Source organism: Cyprinus carpio, chromosome A12 (genome assembly GCF_018340385.1).
Source record: "Cyprinus carpio isolate SPL01 chromosome A12, ASM1834038v1, whole genome shotgun sequence".
Taxonomy (NCBI): Eukaryota; Metazoa; Chordata; class Actinopteri; order Cypriniformes; family Cyprinidae; genus Cyprinus; species Cyprinus carpio.
The window spans coordinates 2,333,439-2,352,905 of record NC_056583.1 but is presented as its reverse complement, the minus strand read 5'-3'; the positions used below and the strand labels follow the sequence as shown (position 1 = coordinate 2,352,905).

The 19,467-nt window shown below is 35.9% G+C and overlaps 3 protein-coding genes across 3 annotated transcripts; 2 read left to right on the top strand and 1 right to left on the bottom strand.

Annotated features, from left to right (window-relative positions):
- Positions 1–967: 967 nt before the first annotated feature.
- prodh2 (proline dehydrogenase 2) lies at positions 968–4,183 on the top strand. Its single transcript, XM_042768256.1, is given in 6 exon segments — positions 968–1,643; positions 1,710–1,853; positions 2,013–2,052; positions 2,054–2,109; positions 2,112–2,153; positions 4,164–4,183. Coding segments are annotated over 6 exon segments (576 nt in total). The 5' UTR covers positions 968–1,369.
- On the bottom strand, positions 3,984–9,728 carry tbx6 (T-box transcription factor 6). Its single transcript, XM_042767132.1, has 8 exons — positions 9,143–9,728; positions 7,933–8,146; positions 7,543–7,810; positions 7,034–7,177; positions 6,650–6,720; positions 6,452–6,513; positions 5,964–6,222; positions 3,984–5,874 (listed from the first exon to the last, which is right to left on the bottom strand). The coding sequence occupies exons 1-8, from the start codon at positions 9,210–9,212 to the stop codon at positions 4,287–4,289; spliced, it is 2,676 nt and encodes an 891-aa protein (XP_042623066.1). The 5' UTR covers positions 9,213–9,728; the 3' UTR covers positions 3,984–4,286.
- A 4,354-nt stretch (positions 9,729–14,082) lies between these two features.
- Positions 14,083–19,060, top strand: gdpd3b (glycerophosphodiester phosphodiesterase domain containing 3b). Its single transcript, XM_042767131.1, has 10 exons — positions 14,083–14,352; positions 15,171–15,213; positions 15,292–15,427; positions 15,508–15,553; positions 15,658–15,776; positions 16,993–17,082; positions 17,376–17,509; positions 18,272–18,331; positions 18,412–18,463; positions 18,555–19,060. Exons 1-10 carry the CDS (start codon positions 14,208–14,210, stop codon positions 18,741–18,743), a joined length of 1,014 nt encoding a protein of 337 aa, XP_042623065.1. The 5' UTR covers positions 14,083–14,207; the 3' UTR covers positions 18,744–19,060.
- Positions 19,061–19,467: the final 407 nt, after the last annotated feature.

Below are 19,467 nucleotides of genomic sequence, written 5' to 3'. Positions count from 1 at the left end.
AACTAATGGAACACACAAGGTCAAAGGAATTCTTTGCACAGAAGTAAAGTCTGTAAAACATTATTCACTGACAATACTTTAGGCGAGCTTTGAATCGTTTCATATCTGTGTGACTCAAGAGCGTGGCTGCCTTACAGTCCCTGGCGGCAAAACGTGACGAGACCTCCATAACCCCTCATCACCTGACTTTCTGAACTTTGAGGATCCTCAAGCATTTAAGGTGAAGAGTTTCTGGGAACTGATCCAAGCCCTTGGAGTCTTCAGGCTTTGCTCGTTCCCTGTGCTGGTTAACAACTGTGGTAAGGTTAGGTAACAACTAGATTTTTGTGTGAACTGCCAGTGAAATGCACTTCCTGAATTAACAAAGACCCATAGAGTCACCACACTTTAACACACTCTGTTAGCTTGGATAATTTATCAATTTTATCTGGTCTAGGAGAAATGTATAGAGTATCATCTGCTCAACAGTGGAAACTAATCCCGTTTTCTAATAATATTTCCAAGAGACTGCATGTATAATGAAAACATTAGAGGGCCTATTACAGATCCTTGTGGTATTCCGTACTTTCCCGCTGTGAGATTAGATTCTTCCTCATTTACAGAGACAAAATAATGAGTTTCATAATGAGAGACTCGATAACCGAGGCTTCTTTCCTCGGTCGTGTAGTAAATGTATTGTTTGCTTTCACTATTTGGGGAAGAGACAGTTTATAGAATGGACTATATATGATGTAGTATCATTTAAGTGGTTAGATCATATTCTATCATAACTGTGATTGATGTTTGAAATTTTACATGCAACAGTCATATGATGCGTAGCATCCTGGAGATGTTTTCTGTCAGGAGCTCTGTGGACAGCATCTGATTACATGTTATGTTTCTTGTTATCTCATGTCTAACGAAGCTGATGACCATTACAAGGAAGTTTTGCGCCCATCTGTGAATGCTCAGTTTGTTGCCGGGGAAACAGAAGATGAGATTGCAGGTTCCATGCAGAAGATGATATCATTGGGGTACATACGTGTGTGTCCTGGTATTCCCCTTGATTTTGTTCATTGGGAATTGTATGGCAATTGCCAGTATTCATGTCAAAACTGAGGTATACTTAAGGCTTTGCTGAGCTTCACCACAATTCCTAGTGAGCCCAGATGCAGCTGCACCATGAGACCCTGTAAGCCCAGTGGCTGAGCTGCACCATGGGACCCAGTGAGGCTGGACGTGGAGCTCCACATTATAAATTTGGCAGGCTTTTTTGCCTTGAGCCTTCATTATTTTCACACGCCGTTGTGCAGTTATTGTCTAGGAGTGATGCTGAATTTGTAGCAAAGCAGTAATTCATAATTCTATAATTGTAAATGTAATATATTTCATGACACAAAGGTCTATCTACAGGGAACATCGATATGAAGACAACCTAGCAGCTATGCTGGAGTGTGTCCACATGTCTCACAGCAAAGGCTGGAGTAAAAATCCCATGATGCAGCTGAAGATCACAGCACTGGTCAGCCCTGAGCTGTATGTGAGTGTTTCATCTATAAAGATCATTTTATATGAGTTGAGATTAACAAAGATTAAGGTTCTTTGTTCTCTGAGTGTGAAAACGCACTTATTATTGGGCCTTCAGAGACTCAATAAAATAGAAGATTTAAACACAAATTAGCAAAAAAGAAAGTTAATGATGGGACTGACTAGACATAGTGTGTGTTTATAGGTGAGTGTTAGTAAAGTCTGTGTTCTGGTGGATGCTGAGTACACTTACATGAATCCTGCCCTGTCACTCATCACCATGGCAATGATGAAGAAGTTCAGTCTGCCTAGTGTCTGGATCTGGAACACATATCAGTGCTACCTTAAGAACACCACAACCAGCCTTTCATTGCCATTAAACAAATCTTGATATTTCTCTCTTCTAATAGTATTTTTTAAAACTATTTTACCTAGTAATATTTAAGAATGATGTTTAAAAAACACATGTCCCTAATGGCTTTACAGACATACTTTGTTTCTTCACCAGGATTCAAGGAATCTATTTCTTGATGCCATTCAGACGTCTCGATGTTAAACTCGTCAGAGACGCTTACATGGACAAAGAGAGAAAACTGGCTGAAAAAAAGGGCGAACAGATCCAATCCATGGGAACGTACTAATGACAGGTGATTATTTGATTCTAAATGACTTTAACCCTATAAAGCCTACTGCATCTTATTTGATACACAAGGCCTCTTAATTATCAATGATAAATAGTTTATACTTTTTTAGCAAGTAAAAGGCCTTTTGGTATAATTGTGAAAGCGTCCACCTGCCGCTTGTGGTTCATGTGTCTTTTTGCAGTGAAATCTTTACTGATCTACGAAGTAAATGTAAGAATAACTTTTATATTGTTAGTAATATTTCAAGATGAGATGGAGTGACAACAGATATTTATATGCATTTTGTGTAAGTATCTGCTGTACTGTTATAAAGATCTCTGAATAAAATCTCAGAGAGAGAAGAGAAATATCAGGGTAAAGGACAAGTGGCAAAAGACTTTTAATAAATCATAACTCGAATGATGGCCATGCATTTGAGACTTTAGCCTTGTGGAAAATAGTGTCCTCTAGTGGAGGTTGAGGATGATTTAGGATTAAAATGAACATTAAATCAAAATTAGCCTTTTCTTAATGCGTGTTCCGGGTGTTACTGTGCACAATTCATCAGTGAATATTATTCCAATTACTGCCTTTGTAACACATATTATTTGGATTAAATTTGTTTTAAATTTGACTTTTTAATGTCTTTAAGAAGTTTCTTGTGCTCAAGGCTGCATTTATTTGGTCAAAAATACAGGGGGAAAAAAGTAATATTGTGAAATTTTATTACAAATCGAAATAGTTTTCAAATAGTTTTCCCATAATAGTTTTCCACGTTGATATATTTTAAAATGTAATTATTCCCGCCATTACTGTCTACAGTGTCACATGATCCTTCAGAAACCGTTATTGATCACTGTGGACATTGTGAACAACAACATAAAAATCAAATGAATTATATTAAAATATATCAAACCACTTATCTACGATGTTGTGCTTATTTGAGGTGTCTCTCTCAGCACCCTGTGCCCAAGTGTAGTGCTGTTTACCTAACCTTATTTTAAACCCTCTCTTTGTCCAACACCATATGGAAAAGGAGGAAATAGAAATAAATGGAGGTGGGAAATTGAAAGAGGGGTTTGAGGTAATTATCACCTGGACTTTAATGACCATTCCTCAGTTTCTAACGCACACCCACTCTCAACACCTGACCATGAGCAAATGTCATGCAGAACTGGAATCAACCCTGAAGCTGACACACAGAGGTGATGGTTAGTACTGTGTGAGAGAGATAGATGGTTTTAACAGACATGTCTGTTTTATTTGTTTTAAATTCTCTCTTTCATGTTCTGTCATAATTTGCATGTGTAATACTTTCTACAGGGGGTGAATTCAGGTAAATCGGGACACTTCTTGGCCCAGTTATCCTGAATTAACCCTAATCTTTCTTAACAAGTCACTCATCTGTTATGCAGTCCCCTCATTATCCATATCCTCATTTTTTGTCAAAAGTTTCAATAGGTTCCTCACAGTTTTGAAGGATAGAGAATCTGGAAAAGCAAACTAAACTGTTAACTGTTTGCTTCATTAATTATTTGACCAACTAAATTAGATTTGCCAGTAGTTGGCATTTTATGACAGGAATAAAAAGCACTGGTGTGTTGTAAGCTATGAATGTTAATGAATGTGCATCGTCTTCATAATGTGAACAGAGTTTGATAAAAGGTCTAGCAATATTATTTTGTGCATGCCACTTTTTGAATTTTGGTTTCTGATGCAATGACATTTATACATTAAAGTGTGTCTAAAGTGTCCAAATACTTTTTGGGCCCACCATAGAATGTGGATTTTTTTATGTATACACACACACACACACACAAGATTAGAAAAAGATCCAAATACAATTAAACTCATTCAAACTTTATTTTGTCATTAAAGCATACAAATAGAAATAAGAAAAATATACATCATTATTCAACTTCATCAAGCATAATCAGGATAAAACAAAACATTCTAACCTTCTTTGTCAGCAATAAACACTAAGAAGTTTTACATTTTAAACTACGCTTTGGTTTGTCTCTTTTTGTCTCACAGGTCCTCCAATGCAGTCATAAAATGCGCAGTGCTTCCATCATCTTCAGAGCAAAGTTGCTGATTGATGCAGACATCACAATTTCCATGCAAACTTTGTCTAACATGTTGTTTTTCTCTTTATTCTCAGAATACTGCTCTTCCACTAAGGTCAAAGTAAGAGCCCTGACCATGAGCATGGGCATGCTGAGGCTGTCTATAAATATGCCTTAGGGGTAAATGCAGGGAGGACCGGGGATCCTGACAAAGACGGAGTGAGTAGGAAGGAAAAGGGTTATAAAGTGATGGGGGAGCAGAGGAGGAGAGAGAGGAATCAAGAGAAGGGAGCAAGGAAGGGTGCAGTACCATATCTGGCAGATAGGGGGCAGCGGAACTGAGCTGCGAGAAGGTGCCTATCTCAGTGGGAGCTACAGCAGGGTATGCGTTTGAAGAGGAAGGGAATTGTGGATGGGTTGAGGCTTGAGTAACCTGGGGATTAAACTGAGATAGTAACTGGGAGGTACTTGAGGTTTGGATTGGGGGAAAAGACTGGGAGGTAATCTGACAGGGGTTTGCCGTTTGGGGTGGAATGTGAGGGAAGGAGGGATTAGGGTAGGACTGGGAAAAGGTAGATTGAATTTGGGTTGTATTCGGGATCGCAGGGACACTATGGATCGAGTTAGATGGGGGCAGAGTCAGACTCTGGAGAGGATGTGGACCAGATGGGATAGGAGTTGGGAAGGGGTAAGAAGTGTGAGAGGTGAGAGTAGCTGCAGGGTTTTGGAAAGGCCCAGGAGTGGTGTGTTTGGGCAGAGATGCAGGGAATGAGGGGACTGCATATGCTGTGGTAGGCTGCATTGTGTTGGAAACTGATTGCATTGGGGCTTGATGGATAACATTGGTGGAAGGCAATGAAAAGTATCCAGTTGTTGGATGAATTGGGGTACCCAAGTTGTGGCTATGGTTCTGTTGAACAGGGGGAAAGTGGAAGCCCATTGGGTTTGGATTGGAAGGTGTCATTATGGTGTTAGGGGTGGATTGTGCTGCCGGAGGGAAGGGGAATGCAGTTGGAGTTGTATTTGGGTCAGAAGGGGTGGGAATTTGGTTTGGGTTGCACTGTGGCACTGGCTGAAAGGGTAGAACAGATTGGGGTAGACTTTGACATGGAGGGGATGTTGGATCGGGGTCGTTAGAGGACTGCACCGGAGGGAAGGGAAAGGCAGTTTGGGATGGGTTTTGGACTGCAGGAGTTGTTGCGTTGGATGAGCTTAATCCTCCATCATCCACTTGATTTTGGCCGGGGTCAATAGTTAACCCAGAACCTTGACAAGAAGAGGTGGGGATAGACTGGAAAGGTGGATTTGTAGGTGTATGGGGGCTTAGGTTGTCTTGGGACTGGTCTGTTGGGAGAAGAGAGTGGTAGGATGACGAGGGAAGAAGGTGCGGAGAGCTAGAGTGAGAGATGGGAGGGTATGAAGAGCCTGGGGGAGAGGTTGTAGAGGAGGGCATAGTTGTAGCGGTATTTAGACCAGTAAAATCTGAAGAAGGCATAGAGGAATACGTGGACATAGAGGGTGAAGACTGGGGAAGCTGAAGGTCAGAGTTCTGTGTGGAGGACACCATGGAATAGATGGAAGATGACTGAGGCAAAGGCACTGATGCATGCGATGAGGAGCTGAGCTGAGGAGTTGGGAATGTTGATGTATATCCAGAAAGGCCCATCATTTGTCCAGACCTGTAACAAAAAGTAAGACTATCTTTGATAAATATGCCCCAAAACATTGAAAGCTGCTGTTAATGAAGCCAGGAGGTTATAGCACTTACCCATCCATCAGTGTGTCGTTTACATTATTTTCTGAGGCTGTCTGTTGTTGACTCTCCATTGAGGAAATCTCAGAGGTCAAGAATTCTTGTCCAAGGACAAGGGGTTGGTCAGAGACTGTCTGATCTGGAAGGGATGGAACTTCAGTATGAAAACCCGAGTCTGTTATTGGGAGGGCGGTGTTTATAATGGAGAGGGCGGAGCTTGGAATTTCCACCGACTGTGGTAGGAGCTCAGTGGAATCACATGGGTCACATGACTCTGAAGAGGAATAAAGAGAGAATAGTGTCATAAAGCAAGAAAGCAATATTTGGGAGACCAAGTACAATTTTAGTGAAGTATTCTTTCATCATAAGAGTAAATGTATATATATATATATATATATATATATAAACTGGTAAAATCTCATGCATTTTTTTAAATGTTTTGTTTGTGTCTTGGTTTTGTAAAGTCGTAGATTCTGATGTAAATAAGACATCGATATCCTCACCAATATCCAAACATTCATCTTGATTGGATGTAATTTTCCTCTTCAGTCTTGCCTCTCTTTGTCTGAGGAAAACAACAGAAAACTTGTATTGTGTTTTCAGTCCAGATGTCTAAAGATGTTTTTGAGTTTCAACAAGAAATTATAAGTCTACTATTAGTTCATTATTAGGATATGTTGGTGTATGTGTGTTTAACTTACTTTTTGCAGTTCATGCCATTCTCTCTAAAGCCTTTCGCAAAAGGATTTGAGTTTATCTTCAGTTCAGTAATCTAGGAGAAAACAAGAATAAAAAAACACTAGTTAGTTTATTAGTTGCACTAATGTTTTTTTTTTTCTTTTTTCTTTAAGTATATATATATATATGTATGTAATATATATATATATATATATATATATATATATATATATATATATATATATATATATATATATATATATATATATATATATATATGTATGTATGTATATATATATATATATATATATATATATATATATATATATATATATATAGATATATATATATATATATATATATATATATATATATATATAAATCTGTGAAATGTATTTTTCTTTCACCTTGCTGTTCTGGTATGCAGTGACTGTAATAAACTGTGTTTCGGGGAAGATGAAAGAGTGCTGGGCTCTTCCCCACATCAGCACATCACGGGCCTCGATCACATGGACTCGTGGCTGGTAGCGATGTAAGGAGTGGAGAATGATCTTTAGAAGAAAGAGAGATGGAAACCACCGTTAAAGCTGTGCTATTGCTGAGGTACTGAGGAATTATTTAACAAAGACATAATTGGCAAAACCTAAATTGCACTTTAGAATAACTTTTATTATTATGTCATGAACAAACATTTTATTATGTGTAACAGTTCAAATCTAGGCACTAAAATCACACAATATCAAAAGTGGCATATATATATATAAGGCATTAATGTGAGCTATGCAAGTACTGATAAATAGCCAATATGCTAGTAATATGCATGCTAATAAGTAACTAGTTAATAGTGAGAGCTGGTCCCTAAACTGAAGTGTAAACCAAGTTTGAATACTGATAATGAAAGATGCATTTTACTCACATATCCTTGTGCATCCAGAGTGTTATTGGTGAGTTTGGCCCGGTGGAAGGATATGGTGCGGTTCTGCCAGTGTTCTCCAGTTGCAGGAGAGTCCGGGTGGATGAAGACGCGGTCCGGCAGCCGAGCCTCAGCTCCGCCAACCACCTGCCAGCTGTTGTCTTGAAATCGATAGCGAGAGGAATCAACAGGTACAATGTCTAAAAGAAGAATGTAACGCAGTGATGGGTTCAGCCCTGACAGCTTCACTCGCAGCTGTGGAAACATTCTCCTGAGGAACAGAGAAAGAAAAGAAGTTAAAACTATGAAAATTTAGCAAACTAACCAAATGTTCCAAACTTGCATTTCCAGGTGCATATACACTATTTCTTTCCATACTCAAAATGTGCTCACCTGCCCTTCTTAGTCACAATCATCTCAGTGCCAACTGTGCTGAATTGTTTCCACAGCGATGCATTCTCAAGCTCCATTTTTGGAGCATTGTCCTGTGGAGTCCCAGGAGTCTCTGCGCTGGCAGGAGGTGGCTGCAGCAGTCGGGGGGGAAGCCCACGAGCTGCCATGTCACATGTAGTAGGATACAGTGGCACATGTGCTGGGGGTTCATGATCTAGAAGAGATGGGCAAACAGGAAGCAGACAGTGACATCTGTATGTTAGAATTTACTCTTATTGGCCTTGATTGATCCATGAAGAGCCTTTAACATGCACGGAATGTATCCAGTTCTTTATAAAAAGGAAAAAGGTTCTTTAGACTGTTAAAATGTACTTCACACTTAGAAAAAAATGGTTCTTTTAAGAACTGCTCACTGAAAGGATGTTTGGGGAACCAAAAAATGGTTCTTCTGTGGCATCACTACAAACCTTTATTTTTAAGAACTAGATGTCTAATTTTGTGAAGTTTTGATGCATTTAACAATGGCTTGAGGAGTTTTCTATCAGTGAAATGTGCTGGAATAGTCTTCTAATGTACTGTTAGTCTCTATAAAACATCAAATATTTGAGACCTTTATATTCTTAAAAATAAAGGTTCTTTATTGGCAATTTTTGGGTTCACTGAAGAACCTTTAACATCCATAGAATCATTCCATTACACAAAAGCTTCTTTATAGTGGAAAAAATGGTTCTTTTAAGAACTGTTCTCTGAAACATTCTAAAACTAAAACCTTAAAAAACATTTACATTACTGGAAATTGTATTTATATATTTGATTTCAGCTAGCTGCACAAGCATCTCTCATTTTCATTTAGTTTAACTTGATGTACTAAAATAACTTAAAACTGCAATAAAAATGATATGTAGACTATACAGACATTGAAAAAAAAAAGAATCATAATTGCAAAAAAAAGGCAAAATTGCTAAAACTTTAAAGGTAAAATGAAACAGAAAATGCAAAAATAAATACTAATACAAAATATAAAAATATTTGGGGAACCAAAATTGTTCTTCTGAGGCATCACTGTGAAGAACAGTAGAACCTTTAATTTTAGGAGTAAAATCTGTGCAAGAACTTACATACTAACTTAGTCATTAAATCTCTCATATGCCAATTTAAATTCATGCTTCTTTCTATGATTTTTCCATCGATTGCAGTAAAGTTATCTTACCTCTGTAATAGCAGTCGCTCAGTCTCTGAGGTCCCAGGGCCAAACTAGGGTACATTTCCACACCCAGCATTTTTCTGGTAGACGTGCTTTTGTTCTTGCTTCACTTTTGGGTTTATCAGTATCAACTCAACACCTCGCTCACTGAGCTTTCATAATGGAGAAATACTGTTTCAAAGTCTTCTGCTGTCTTCTTTCCTGCTTCTGAGGACTGTTCCTTTCTGTATGTTCTCTTCTAATGTCTCTGCGTTTGTCTCCTTGTGCATTATATAGGTGAGTGCACCTTCACACGTTTACCAAATGGTGAGGTCTTCACACGTCTTCCCTCTACTTCTGTTTCTTCACGGTCCATCTTTTGGGCCCATCATTCCTGCTCTTAACACACCGGCTAAATAAACACTATCTCACATTGCTTAGCACATCAAACCTAAAACATCAGTGTATGTTAATGTATGTAATGTTACTTTCAAACGGCTAAAGCTGTAAGAAAAATCCAAAGCTAGTAGTTTTTAGACACTGATTTGTATTAGCTAGTTCTTGTTTTGACAGGTATATGTGATTCTCTCTACATTTTATTGATCTGCATCACATTGTACCCACAAAAAAATAAATAAATAAATAAATAAAACTACAAAATACAAAATAAATAATTGCTCTTAAGGATATGATTAAAAAGTCAATAAAAAATATGCTATATATATATATGCTAGAACAGAAAAAGGACTATACAGTTAAAAACAGTAATGAAATAGTATATATTTTTATTCATTTATGGTACACATATTACATAAATTCTAAATAAATAAATTAGTTTTAAATTAATTTAGTTTGTTAAAATTAGTTAATGCATTAGCTCTTGTGTTAGCAATGCACAACATTTTTAGAGCATTTATTAACCTGAGTTAATGTTCATTTATAAATAATCCAATGTTCATCTGAATTCACGTTTGTACATAATACACTAACAACTAATGTTAAATAAAAATTGTTAAAATGTCTATGTTGAAATTAACCTATATCAATAAATTCTTTAAAACTATTATTTTTATTCATGTTAGGCATTACACTAATATTAGCAAACTGAGCCATACTTTAAATATTATATTATATTATTACAGTATTCCAATGACCCTAGGACAAGTGGTTTGAAAAATGCATGGATATTTATTTATTCATTTGTTTATTTATTGGTTGGTTGGTTAGTTATGATTTGAGAGAGCATGTGTTTGACATGCTCACAAAAGGATTCTCATGGATCGAACTGCTGACTGAGCTGATGTCGGGTTGGTTTTCCTCCCACAATGAGAAGAAAGAGGAAGGTCAAACCCCCAAATGCTTTGTAAATGAATGCCAGTGGTATGATGTAATGGCACAACCGTAAATGGACTGTCTGTACCACTACCGTTATCCATGTATGGTTTTAGAGTTGACCGGATGAGGAATACTAGATTTATTGTTAGGTAATACTAAAAGGATTTGATGTCTAGTTTAATTTTGGCCTTTGCCCTCTCATTCTCAGTTGGTGGTGAGGGTGGGCTTGCAGGTGGAGGCGTTTGACGGACAGTTTGGTCACTGCTGCAGTTTGGTCTCTTAGGTAAACACTGATGTTCAGACACCATCCAAATGTCTTTTGACAGATTAACATATGTTTTAGATGATGTTTGTTGGGCAGGACATTATAAAGTACTGGATATTTTTGTAGGCCAACCAGTGAGTTTGCATCAGCCTGTTTCCTTCAACAAAAACCTAAAAGGATTTTCCAGTGGCTTTTGGATTATTGCAGAAAATAAGCTCTGTGACCAACTCAGGTTTATAATTCTTACACGTTTTACACAACTTAAGAGCCTAAATTATGGAAGCCCGTTTCTGCCACTGAATAAAAAATAAAAAGAGGTAATTGCAACTTTTTATCTTACAATTCTGACTATTTTTCTCAGAATAGCGACTATAGATGACTTTATAACTCGCAATTTTGACTTTATAATTTGCAATTCAAAGTTGCGAGTTTGTCAAAGTTTGTCAATTCTGACAAAAGTCAGAATTGCACATTTATACCTTGCAATTTTGACTTTATAACTCCCAATTGAGAGTTTATATCACTCAATTCTGAGAAAAAAAGTCAAAATTGTGAGATAAAAATTACCTTGTTTTATTTTTTATTAAGTGGCGGAAACAGGCTTCCATACTAAATACAATCACCAGAAATTAAAAGCTAAATGTGCGCTATAAACGAACTACACTATGGTCGCATTTAACCTCTGACAACTCTTTCAGCCTTTATTTTAAAACTTTCCCTGAAAGTTTGAGTTAGAATAGTTAATGAGTGTGATTATAAACCCAATGAGGCTGTGAAAGCAACTAGTGATTATGGATTCACCTGTTCAGCTTGATCACGTTTAATGCCCATTTAGCCACTTGTTAGCAACTGCCTTTTTCTAGACGAGTAAAGTCTTTATGTAGTAGAATAAAACATCAAAATATCTTGAGCTTGTGTTCATCACCACAGACCTTATTTCAGGCATTTAACAAAAAAACCCATTGACTTCAGGATGATGGAACCAGAAGTGCCAATATGCTAACTTGATTCCAGGTTTTGGCTTAAAAAAGACAATAAAAATAAATAAAAGACGCATATTCTGATCTGTTAATACGTCCTAAACGCTGGTTTGAGCTCTGAGGGGTCAGCAGACTGCATTGTTGTTGTAGTTGTTGTTTGTGTTGTGTATTCACAGGCGGGTGATAAAGCGGGCTGTGAGAGAGAGGGGAAGTGGAGGTGTCGCTCTCAGAGGGGGGTGGATGTCATTACTGACTACAGCGTGTGTCCGTTTCAGAGTTTATAGGGACTGTAAGGCCTAATGGCAACTAATGTGTTTATGCGAGCCCAGGTGTGTGTCTTTAAGCAACAGTAGCACGACAGGCTCCATTCATGCTACATTAGCGGCAATGAGGGCGTTTAGTGTGAGGAATTGTGAATTGTGCCTAATTTAAATCTGCTAACTTAAAAAGTTGCAAGGCCTGGTAATTCCTACAATAGATTTCATTATATCAAATATAGAAAATATACAAAAACATTGGTTTCATTTCACACTCACAAACACTTTTCATTGTGTTCATTTGTTAAAATGCGAACACTATTAATGAAAATGTTTGAAATGTTGCTACTTTGAAAAATATATAAGGGTGAGACAGGCCAGAGGTATATTTATCAGCTAAATGAAAATATTTTGAGAAAGGAAATACAAATTCTTGTCTTTGATTTTCATAAAATATTTACTCTGATACTACTGGAAGTGTGATTATGGTTAGTATATTTTTGGATACTTTGACTTACTGTACATGGTTGAATTATGTTATATTTATAATCCGTTACTGGTGGAAATTGTTGAAAAAAAATATTACAATTATAAGTTCAAAATTATTATTAAAATGTATGTTTTACCAAATAAATAAATAATTTTAAAAATGCTTTACAGTAAAAACCTGTTAATTGGTTAGTTTCCTTACAAATACGGTGAAAAACTGTCAATTGTTTAACATCACATTATATCAAATGTAATTTGTCTATAAAATAATCTAAAATATGATTTTTTCAAATAAAAGCTAAGCTATACTGAAAAAAAATACAAAGACACAAAAAATAACAACTCATATATTGCTAATAAATTTCACAAACAATTAAAAAAACACATCAATTAAAAACTAATAAAATTTTAAAATATTAATTATAAAAACTTAAATACAATTTACTAGTATTTTTATTTTTTTTTTCAGTGTATGAGCTACCATATGATTTATGGTATAATTTATCATTTAAAGTACATCTCTCAAACTCTCAGCCTGGCAATATGACTATAATGAAATAGTTGTGTGTGTGTTTTTATTATTATTTTAATTATTAAAATTATTTGTAATCAGGCCCAGGTTTTCACCATAAATTTTTATATATTATATATTATATATTTATATATATTATAAGATATTGAACAGTAGTTTATAGTGTCTGGTTAGTTTGACCTGGTCATTTTTTTTTATGTTAACACAATGATAGAGTTAAACAAGATATTGTAGCTTTTGTGATTTCATGTAAACGGATCAATCATATGTAGTATGAGGAAGTATTTCTTGTGTTGTGTGATTAGATGATCTTCTGTGTGACTGTTTGTGCACATGATACTGCTTGGACAATTCATGCCAGGTTTTACTGGATTTTGCCCAAAAGCTCAACTTGCAACAAAATTCCAACAAAGTTACTAAAATATGCTCAGTTCATTTTCAGGTCAAAATGTGCTGTGCTGAATATTTGGCAAAGGTGTAGTCTTAAACTTTTAACTCTGTTTACCTAGTTCAACCTTCCAAAATGACACATGGGCTGGATTCAGATGTAAGCAATTACCATTAATTCAGTAAATTCCTAAAAGCGCAAAAGAAAAAAAAAAAGATTTGACATTACATCATGATGGCCTTGGAAATACATGGGGAATTTTCAAGCTATCATGACATGAAAAAAAAGGATATTCTTCTAAATGTATTGCATGAAGTTCTTAGAAAGTGCTTGTCATGCTTTACTCCAACAGCATGTTATTACTCAAGCAGAAGTGTGGATTTGGTCGAGTCAGAAGGTTAGGTTCATGTGAAGCTTGTGAGACAGTCTGACACAAACCACAACAGTTCAGATAAGGGATAAAACACCTGTCTTTTCACTCATATATCAAAACCTAATCATTATTTTTTTATGGTTTCAAATAGTTTCATGGTCTCAACGGAAGTATATGAATAAGATAAGAGATTTGATTTCTTTGTTCACAGTTAAATCCCATTTCTTTCTTTTTTGGATCTCAGTATTGCACCTAACCACACACCCAACTCTTACGCATGATCACGTGTTTAGTTAGAAAGAATAAATGCTAGACCCTGCATGAGATAAGACACAAAGCAAAGCAGGACTGCACAGCTGATTCTATAGGTAGAGCGCTGATATTTGCTTTCTAGAATCTGTAACTTAATTATATCCACTTCTGAGAGTCATAGTGCAGTTAGAGAGGAGTTGACTGGTTAAAGAGTTTTCAGCATGGACGTACTGAGTGGGATTCTTCTCCTCTGCTTGGCTGTTGGACTTTATGTCGTTTGTTCGCTGTACTTGCTACGCAATCCATGGATTCTTCATAAGAGGAAACGGCTGGAATTCTACTGCAGAAACATTTCACACAGAGGAGGCAAGTGGACTATTTTCTTTTTAATAAAATAAGCATCACTACTATCAAAAAAACAACTTTATTAACAAATTAACAAAACAAATAACAATTTTACTCTTATAATAAAAAAAAATAAAAAATATTTAAAGTACTTAAAAATGTGTTACAATTCTGGGTATGATTGTTATGTTATAGTGATTGTAATCTGACCATGATTTGATTAAAAAAAAAAAAAGGTAAAAACAGTAAACCTTTAACATCACTTCTAACATATTGAAAAAAAATTGCATTTAACATTTATTTTTCACAAAATGTGAATATTATAAACAGTATTTTAAATATTTGTATGAAATATTTTTAAAATATAAAATTATTTTTTTCTTGAAGCTCAAACAGTAGTATGATGTTAGCAACACCAAGATCATAGGAGATCATAGGTTCGATTCTCAGCAAAATTCACATTTGTGAACTGATATATACACGTCTTCAATGGAGCATACATTTTTTTAATAAAAGCATCTGCCATATAGTTAAAAAACTGACATGACATAAATAAAAATAAATAAATCTATTTTGGGTCTGAAGCTGCCCTCAACTATGAATCTTGCAGATCAAATTGACCAGCTAACATCATAATCATATAAATTTCATCTGCACATTCTGTAACACCTCATTGTCAAAACTTTGCAAGCCATATACATTAAAAAATTTATAAAAAATAAAAAAATAACAGTATTTCCAACAACTCAAAAATGTGTTTAGGTCAAATTGGCTCAAAACATAATATAAGTGTTCATTTACTATCAGCATGACAATTATTGTATTATTTTTGCCAACAGGTTCTGGAGAGAAGATAGAAAACACAATGGAAGCTTTTACACAGTGAGTTTCTCTTTTGCTATATCTGCTTCCTCTATTCCTTCCTCCTTCTTACTATCTACTCATCTCATCGTGTGATAGTGCTGTGTCTGCGGGCACTGAGATGTTGGAGATGGACTGTCACCTCACATCGGATGGCTATGTTGTCATTTCACATGATAGCAACCTTATGAGACAAACCGGATATGACCAGACAGTGTCGTCTCTTAGGTTCCAGGTAGTTATTTTAACAGTAAACTTTCTCTTCATCTTCCTTTGATTTGTGATGATCTTTGAATCCTATTTTGTATGTTCCAGGACTTGCCTCTCTATGAAGAGCGACTCGAGGTCACATTTTATGTTGGTAAGTACTTTGATACGGTTCTACACTTTCCAGTTGTATATTATTAAGCATTTTAGTGAAGCTTTAATTACTAAAATATGTCATGTATTGTTATCATGTGTTAGGACACTACAGTACAGGAAAGGACAGACAGTTTGTGTTGCTGGAAGATCTCTTTAAGAAATTTCCCAGCATGCCAATGATACTTGAGATCAAAGAAAACAATGACTTGCTCATCAAAAAGGTAAGATCTTCTTGTTTTTGTTTTTTTTTTGCAATTTGCAATATTCCTTCTACCTGCTGTCATTAAATTCATATTGCTGATAAAGTGTGTTTCTGAATCACAATGCTTCTCTGGATTATGGTAAGGTTTAAAAATATATATAATCTTCTATGCTTTCACAGTTTTTTTAATGCCTCCCTGTTCAAGCTTGCCTTTGTGAAAAAAAGAGTACTTTTTATATACTTAAAAAAAATGTACTTAAGTGCTTGTAAAGTTTTCGGACACTTAACTGCATGTTTTTTGCAATTAAATGAAATTGCATTATAGTTTAAATTTATAATAAATCCAGTTAGTTGAATTTAATAGTGCGTTTTTGACCTAATTAAGTACTGTAGATCTTTAGCTAGCCTATATATCATTTTATAATTAGGCTACTTTGACAATAGACGAGCATTTATGGTAAGCTAAAATACACTTTACTGTAATTTCTATTGATATAATAGCCTATTACATAACATGCTACGGTTAAAATTATAATCAAGAACCTTACATGTTTAAATATGTTACTCAACACATGGACGACAAAACTACACTAAGCCAAAATATTTAAAATGTACTTTAAGGCAAAACGTTTAATTTGATATTATTACAAAGTGCACTTTTTTAAAAATGTTGCCTAGTGGGTTTAGAAGTGTAGTCTTGAAAGTGCACTCTCTTTAAATGCACGTTTTATTTCATTAATATTATAATCTCCTAGTACAGCCGTTTAAAAATAATAAATACACAGAGAAAGAAGTGTATTTTATAAGCTGGTTCTTTTAATGAATCGTTCTGGAACGAGTAGCTGTTTGAATCAGTTAATAAATCAACAGATAGCACAAGTACGTCTGCAAGATGTCTGTTAAAGATCACTTCATCTGGAAGGCATCTGCTGTGTATGTACAAACATCTGATAGAAGTCTTTAAGATGCATTCTAAATCGTAAACATCTTAAAGACATTTTCTAAACGTCTATTTGACATCTAATAGGAAACGTCCTATAGAAGTACTGCAGATGAACAAAAATACATCTTGCAGACATCAAATAGACGTCTTGTGATGTACGTGTGCTATCAGATATCTGACTCGCTCCTTTACCTGCAAGTTGTCATTTCTTTCAGTGATGTTATTTAGTTAGTTCTTCTCCTACTTGTCCCCATGAAATTAATAACTTGGTATCACTTTTATATTGCTGTAGGTCTCTAATCTTGTGAAGCAATATCACAGAGAAAGTATTACAGTTTGGGCTTCTGAAGAGTCTGGCGTTATGGTTAAATGTAAAGAGCAGGTACAGTAGTGTGTCCCTATGCATCAGGGGTGACAAACTCAGCTCCCGGATTAACCCTAATTAAACACACCTGATCCAGCTAATCAAGTCCTTCAGGCTTATTTTGATAACTATGTGGTATGTGTGCTGATGCTGGGTTGGAACAAAACTCTGCAGGGCTCTGGCCCTCCAGGAATTGAGTTTGACACCCCTGCTATACATGCCCCGTAATAATTAATGTCATAATAAAACATTTCCAAGCCTTTTAAAAGAAATTTGGCTTGTCTTTTATTTATTCTTCTCTCTGTGTGTAGAACCCGTCCATGCCTTATATGTTCACTATGAAGCGTGGAATCCTGCTTTTATTGCTCTTCTATACTGGGCTGCTTCCATTTGTTCCTCTGGGTGAAAGTCTGCTGTTCTTCTACCTGCCCAGCATTATCAACAGGTCAGTCAATAACCTACCTGTACAGTTAAAAGTGAGAAGGATTGAAATTCAATAACCGTACAAGCTTTTTAAAACATTCGGGGAGTTATTGGTTGGTTTGCAGTGAAATTTCAGGTATGTTTTGCAGTAGTATAAGGTTACATTTGTTTGATTTTATTTGTTAAAGGGATACTCCACCCCAAAATGAAAATCTTGTCATTAATCACTTACCCCCATGTTGTTCCAAACCTGTACAAGCTTCGTTTGTCTTCGGAACACAATTTAAGATATTTTGGATGAAAAGCGGGAGGCCTGTGACTGTCCCATAGACCAGCGGTTCTCAATTCCAGTCCTTGTGCCCCCCCTGCTCTGCACATTTTGTACATCTCTCTTATCGCTTCAGACGTTTGTTCTATTCAAACGTAAGTGCCCTGCGAAGTGGACAACACAGGATATTCCGCCATGATTCCAGTTCGAAGCAAACGTATATGTTCCATTCAAAGTGCATTGGAGTGTGCGAGATGTGAATTGATTAAAGACAAAATTTTCATTTTGGGGTGGAGTATCCCTTTAATTTCAGCATTTCCTAATTTGTATTAAGTTGACAATATTTAATGACCCTGAGCTAACATGAACTAAAAATGAAGATAACTACTATTCACAAAGAGGTATTGCTTGTTAGTAAATGTTAGTTAAGGCATTAACTATTGGCACCTTATTAACTGTATTTACTTGCATTGCTTTATACTGATACTAATCCAAGTGGTTATGTCTGATCTCTAGGACTTATATTCCAGAAGAATCCATTCTGAAGAAAAGATTTGTGGTGTATCTACTTCAGAAGTGAGTGACATTCGTCTTAGAGCTGTCAAATCATTTTTCAGTTTTGTAGTGTGTGACTGACTGTGTTTATTGATGCTTAGGTTGACAATGCGAAAGTCTTTGTTTGAACACCTGACCAAGAGGGGCTTGCAGGTGAATATGTGACTTTCCTCAGTTGTATAAAGGTAAAAACGGTTCCGATCCAAAACAAAACCATTAATTTCATCTCATTTTGCCATCTCAGGTGCAGCTGTTTGTGTGCAATGAGGAGAGCGATATGGAAGCTGCGTTTGCAGTCGGAGCTACAGGCGTTATGTCCGACTATCCCACCCTCCTGACAAACTTCATCAAAAAACACCCTCCACCTTCACAATTAGTTACTTCAAAGGGAACAGTAAACATGGCCTTGCCACCAGATAAGGTTACACTTTAATTTGATAGTCCACTTTAGACATTCTACTACAAGTAAATTGCATCCTACTAAACGTAACTAACTACATGTCAACTATCTCTCACTGGAGTATTAATAGACTGTTACGTTATGGGGGTGGGGGGCATCAAAATAAAGTGTTGGCAGATATTAAGCAGACAGTCTACTAATACTCTAATGATTAGTACTTGATATGTAGTTAGCAGTGTTGGGTGTAACACATTACAAGTAATGCAAGTTACATAATCGGATTACTTTTTCAAGTAACTAGTAAAGTAATGCATTACTTTTAAATTTACAACAAAATATCAGAGTTACTTTTTCAAATAAGTAAAACAAGTAACATTGTTTTCCCATTTATTCACTGACACGTCTCCTGTCCCTGTGTTGAGAGAAATCAGGAGTGAGGTGCAGAGGAAGAGGACTTCCTTCAGCCTGAGGCTTATTCATTTCACTTTTGGTGTGACAGAGACTTTACAGCTGCCAAAAATATAACTTATTAAAAAAACAAAAAAGCAAGCCCAGCCCAGGTGACAAAAAGAAATGCAAAAGTAATGTTAATGCATTACTTTCCATAAAAAGTTAGAATTAGTTACTTTTTCATGGAGTGATGCAATATTGTAATGCATTACTTTTAAAAGTAACTTTCCCCAACACTGGTAGTTAGTTATAATAACTAGAATGTCTAAAGTGGACAATCAAAAATAGAATGTTACAAAAGATAATT

Bases quoted from the DNA above. Each gene is read 5' to 3' on its own strand.
- tbx6 (XM_042767132.1), bottom strand. From the start codon at position 9,212: ATGCTGGGTGTGGAAATGTACCCTAGTTTGGCCCTGGGACCTCAGAGA. The intron at 7,811-7,932 runs GTGAGCACATTT...TCTGTTCCTCAG, and splicing joins ATTGTGACTAAGAAGGGCAG to GAGAATGTTTCCACAGCTGC. The intron at 7,178-7,542 runs GTGAGTAAAATG...TTTCTTCTAAAG, and splicing joins CTCTGGATGCACAAGGATAT to ATCATTCTCCACTCCTTACA.
- gdpd3b (XM_042767131.1), top strand. From the start codon at position 14,208: ATGGACGTACTGAGTGGGATTCTTCTCCTCTGCTTGGCTGTTGGACTT. The intron at 14,353-15,170 runs GCAAGTGGACTA...TTTTGCCAACAG, and splicing joins AAACATTTCACACAGAGGAG to GTTCTGGAGAGAAGATAGAA. The intron at 15,428-15,507 runs GTAGTTATTTTA...TGTATGTTCCAG, and splicing joins TGTCGTCTCTTAGGTTCCAG to GACTTGCCTCTCTATGAAGA.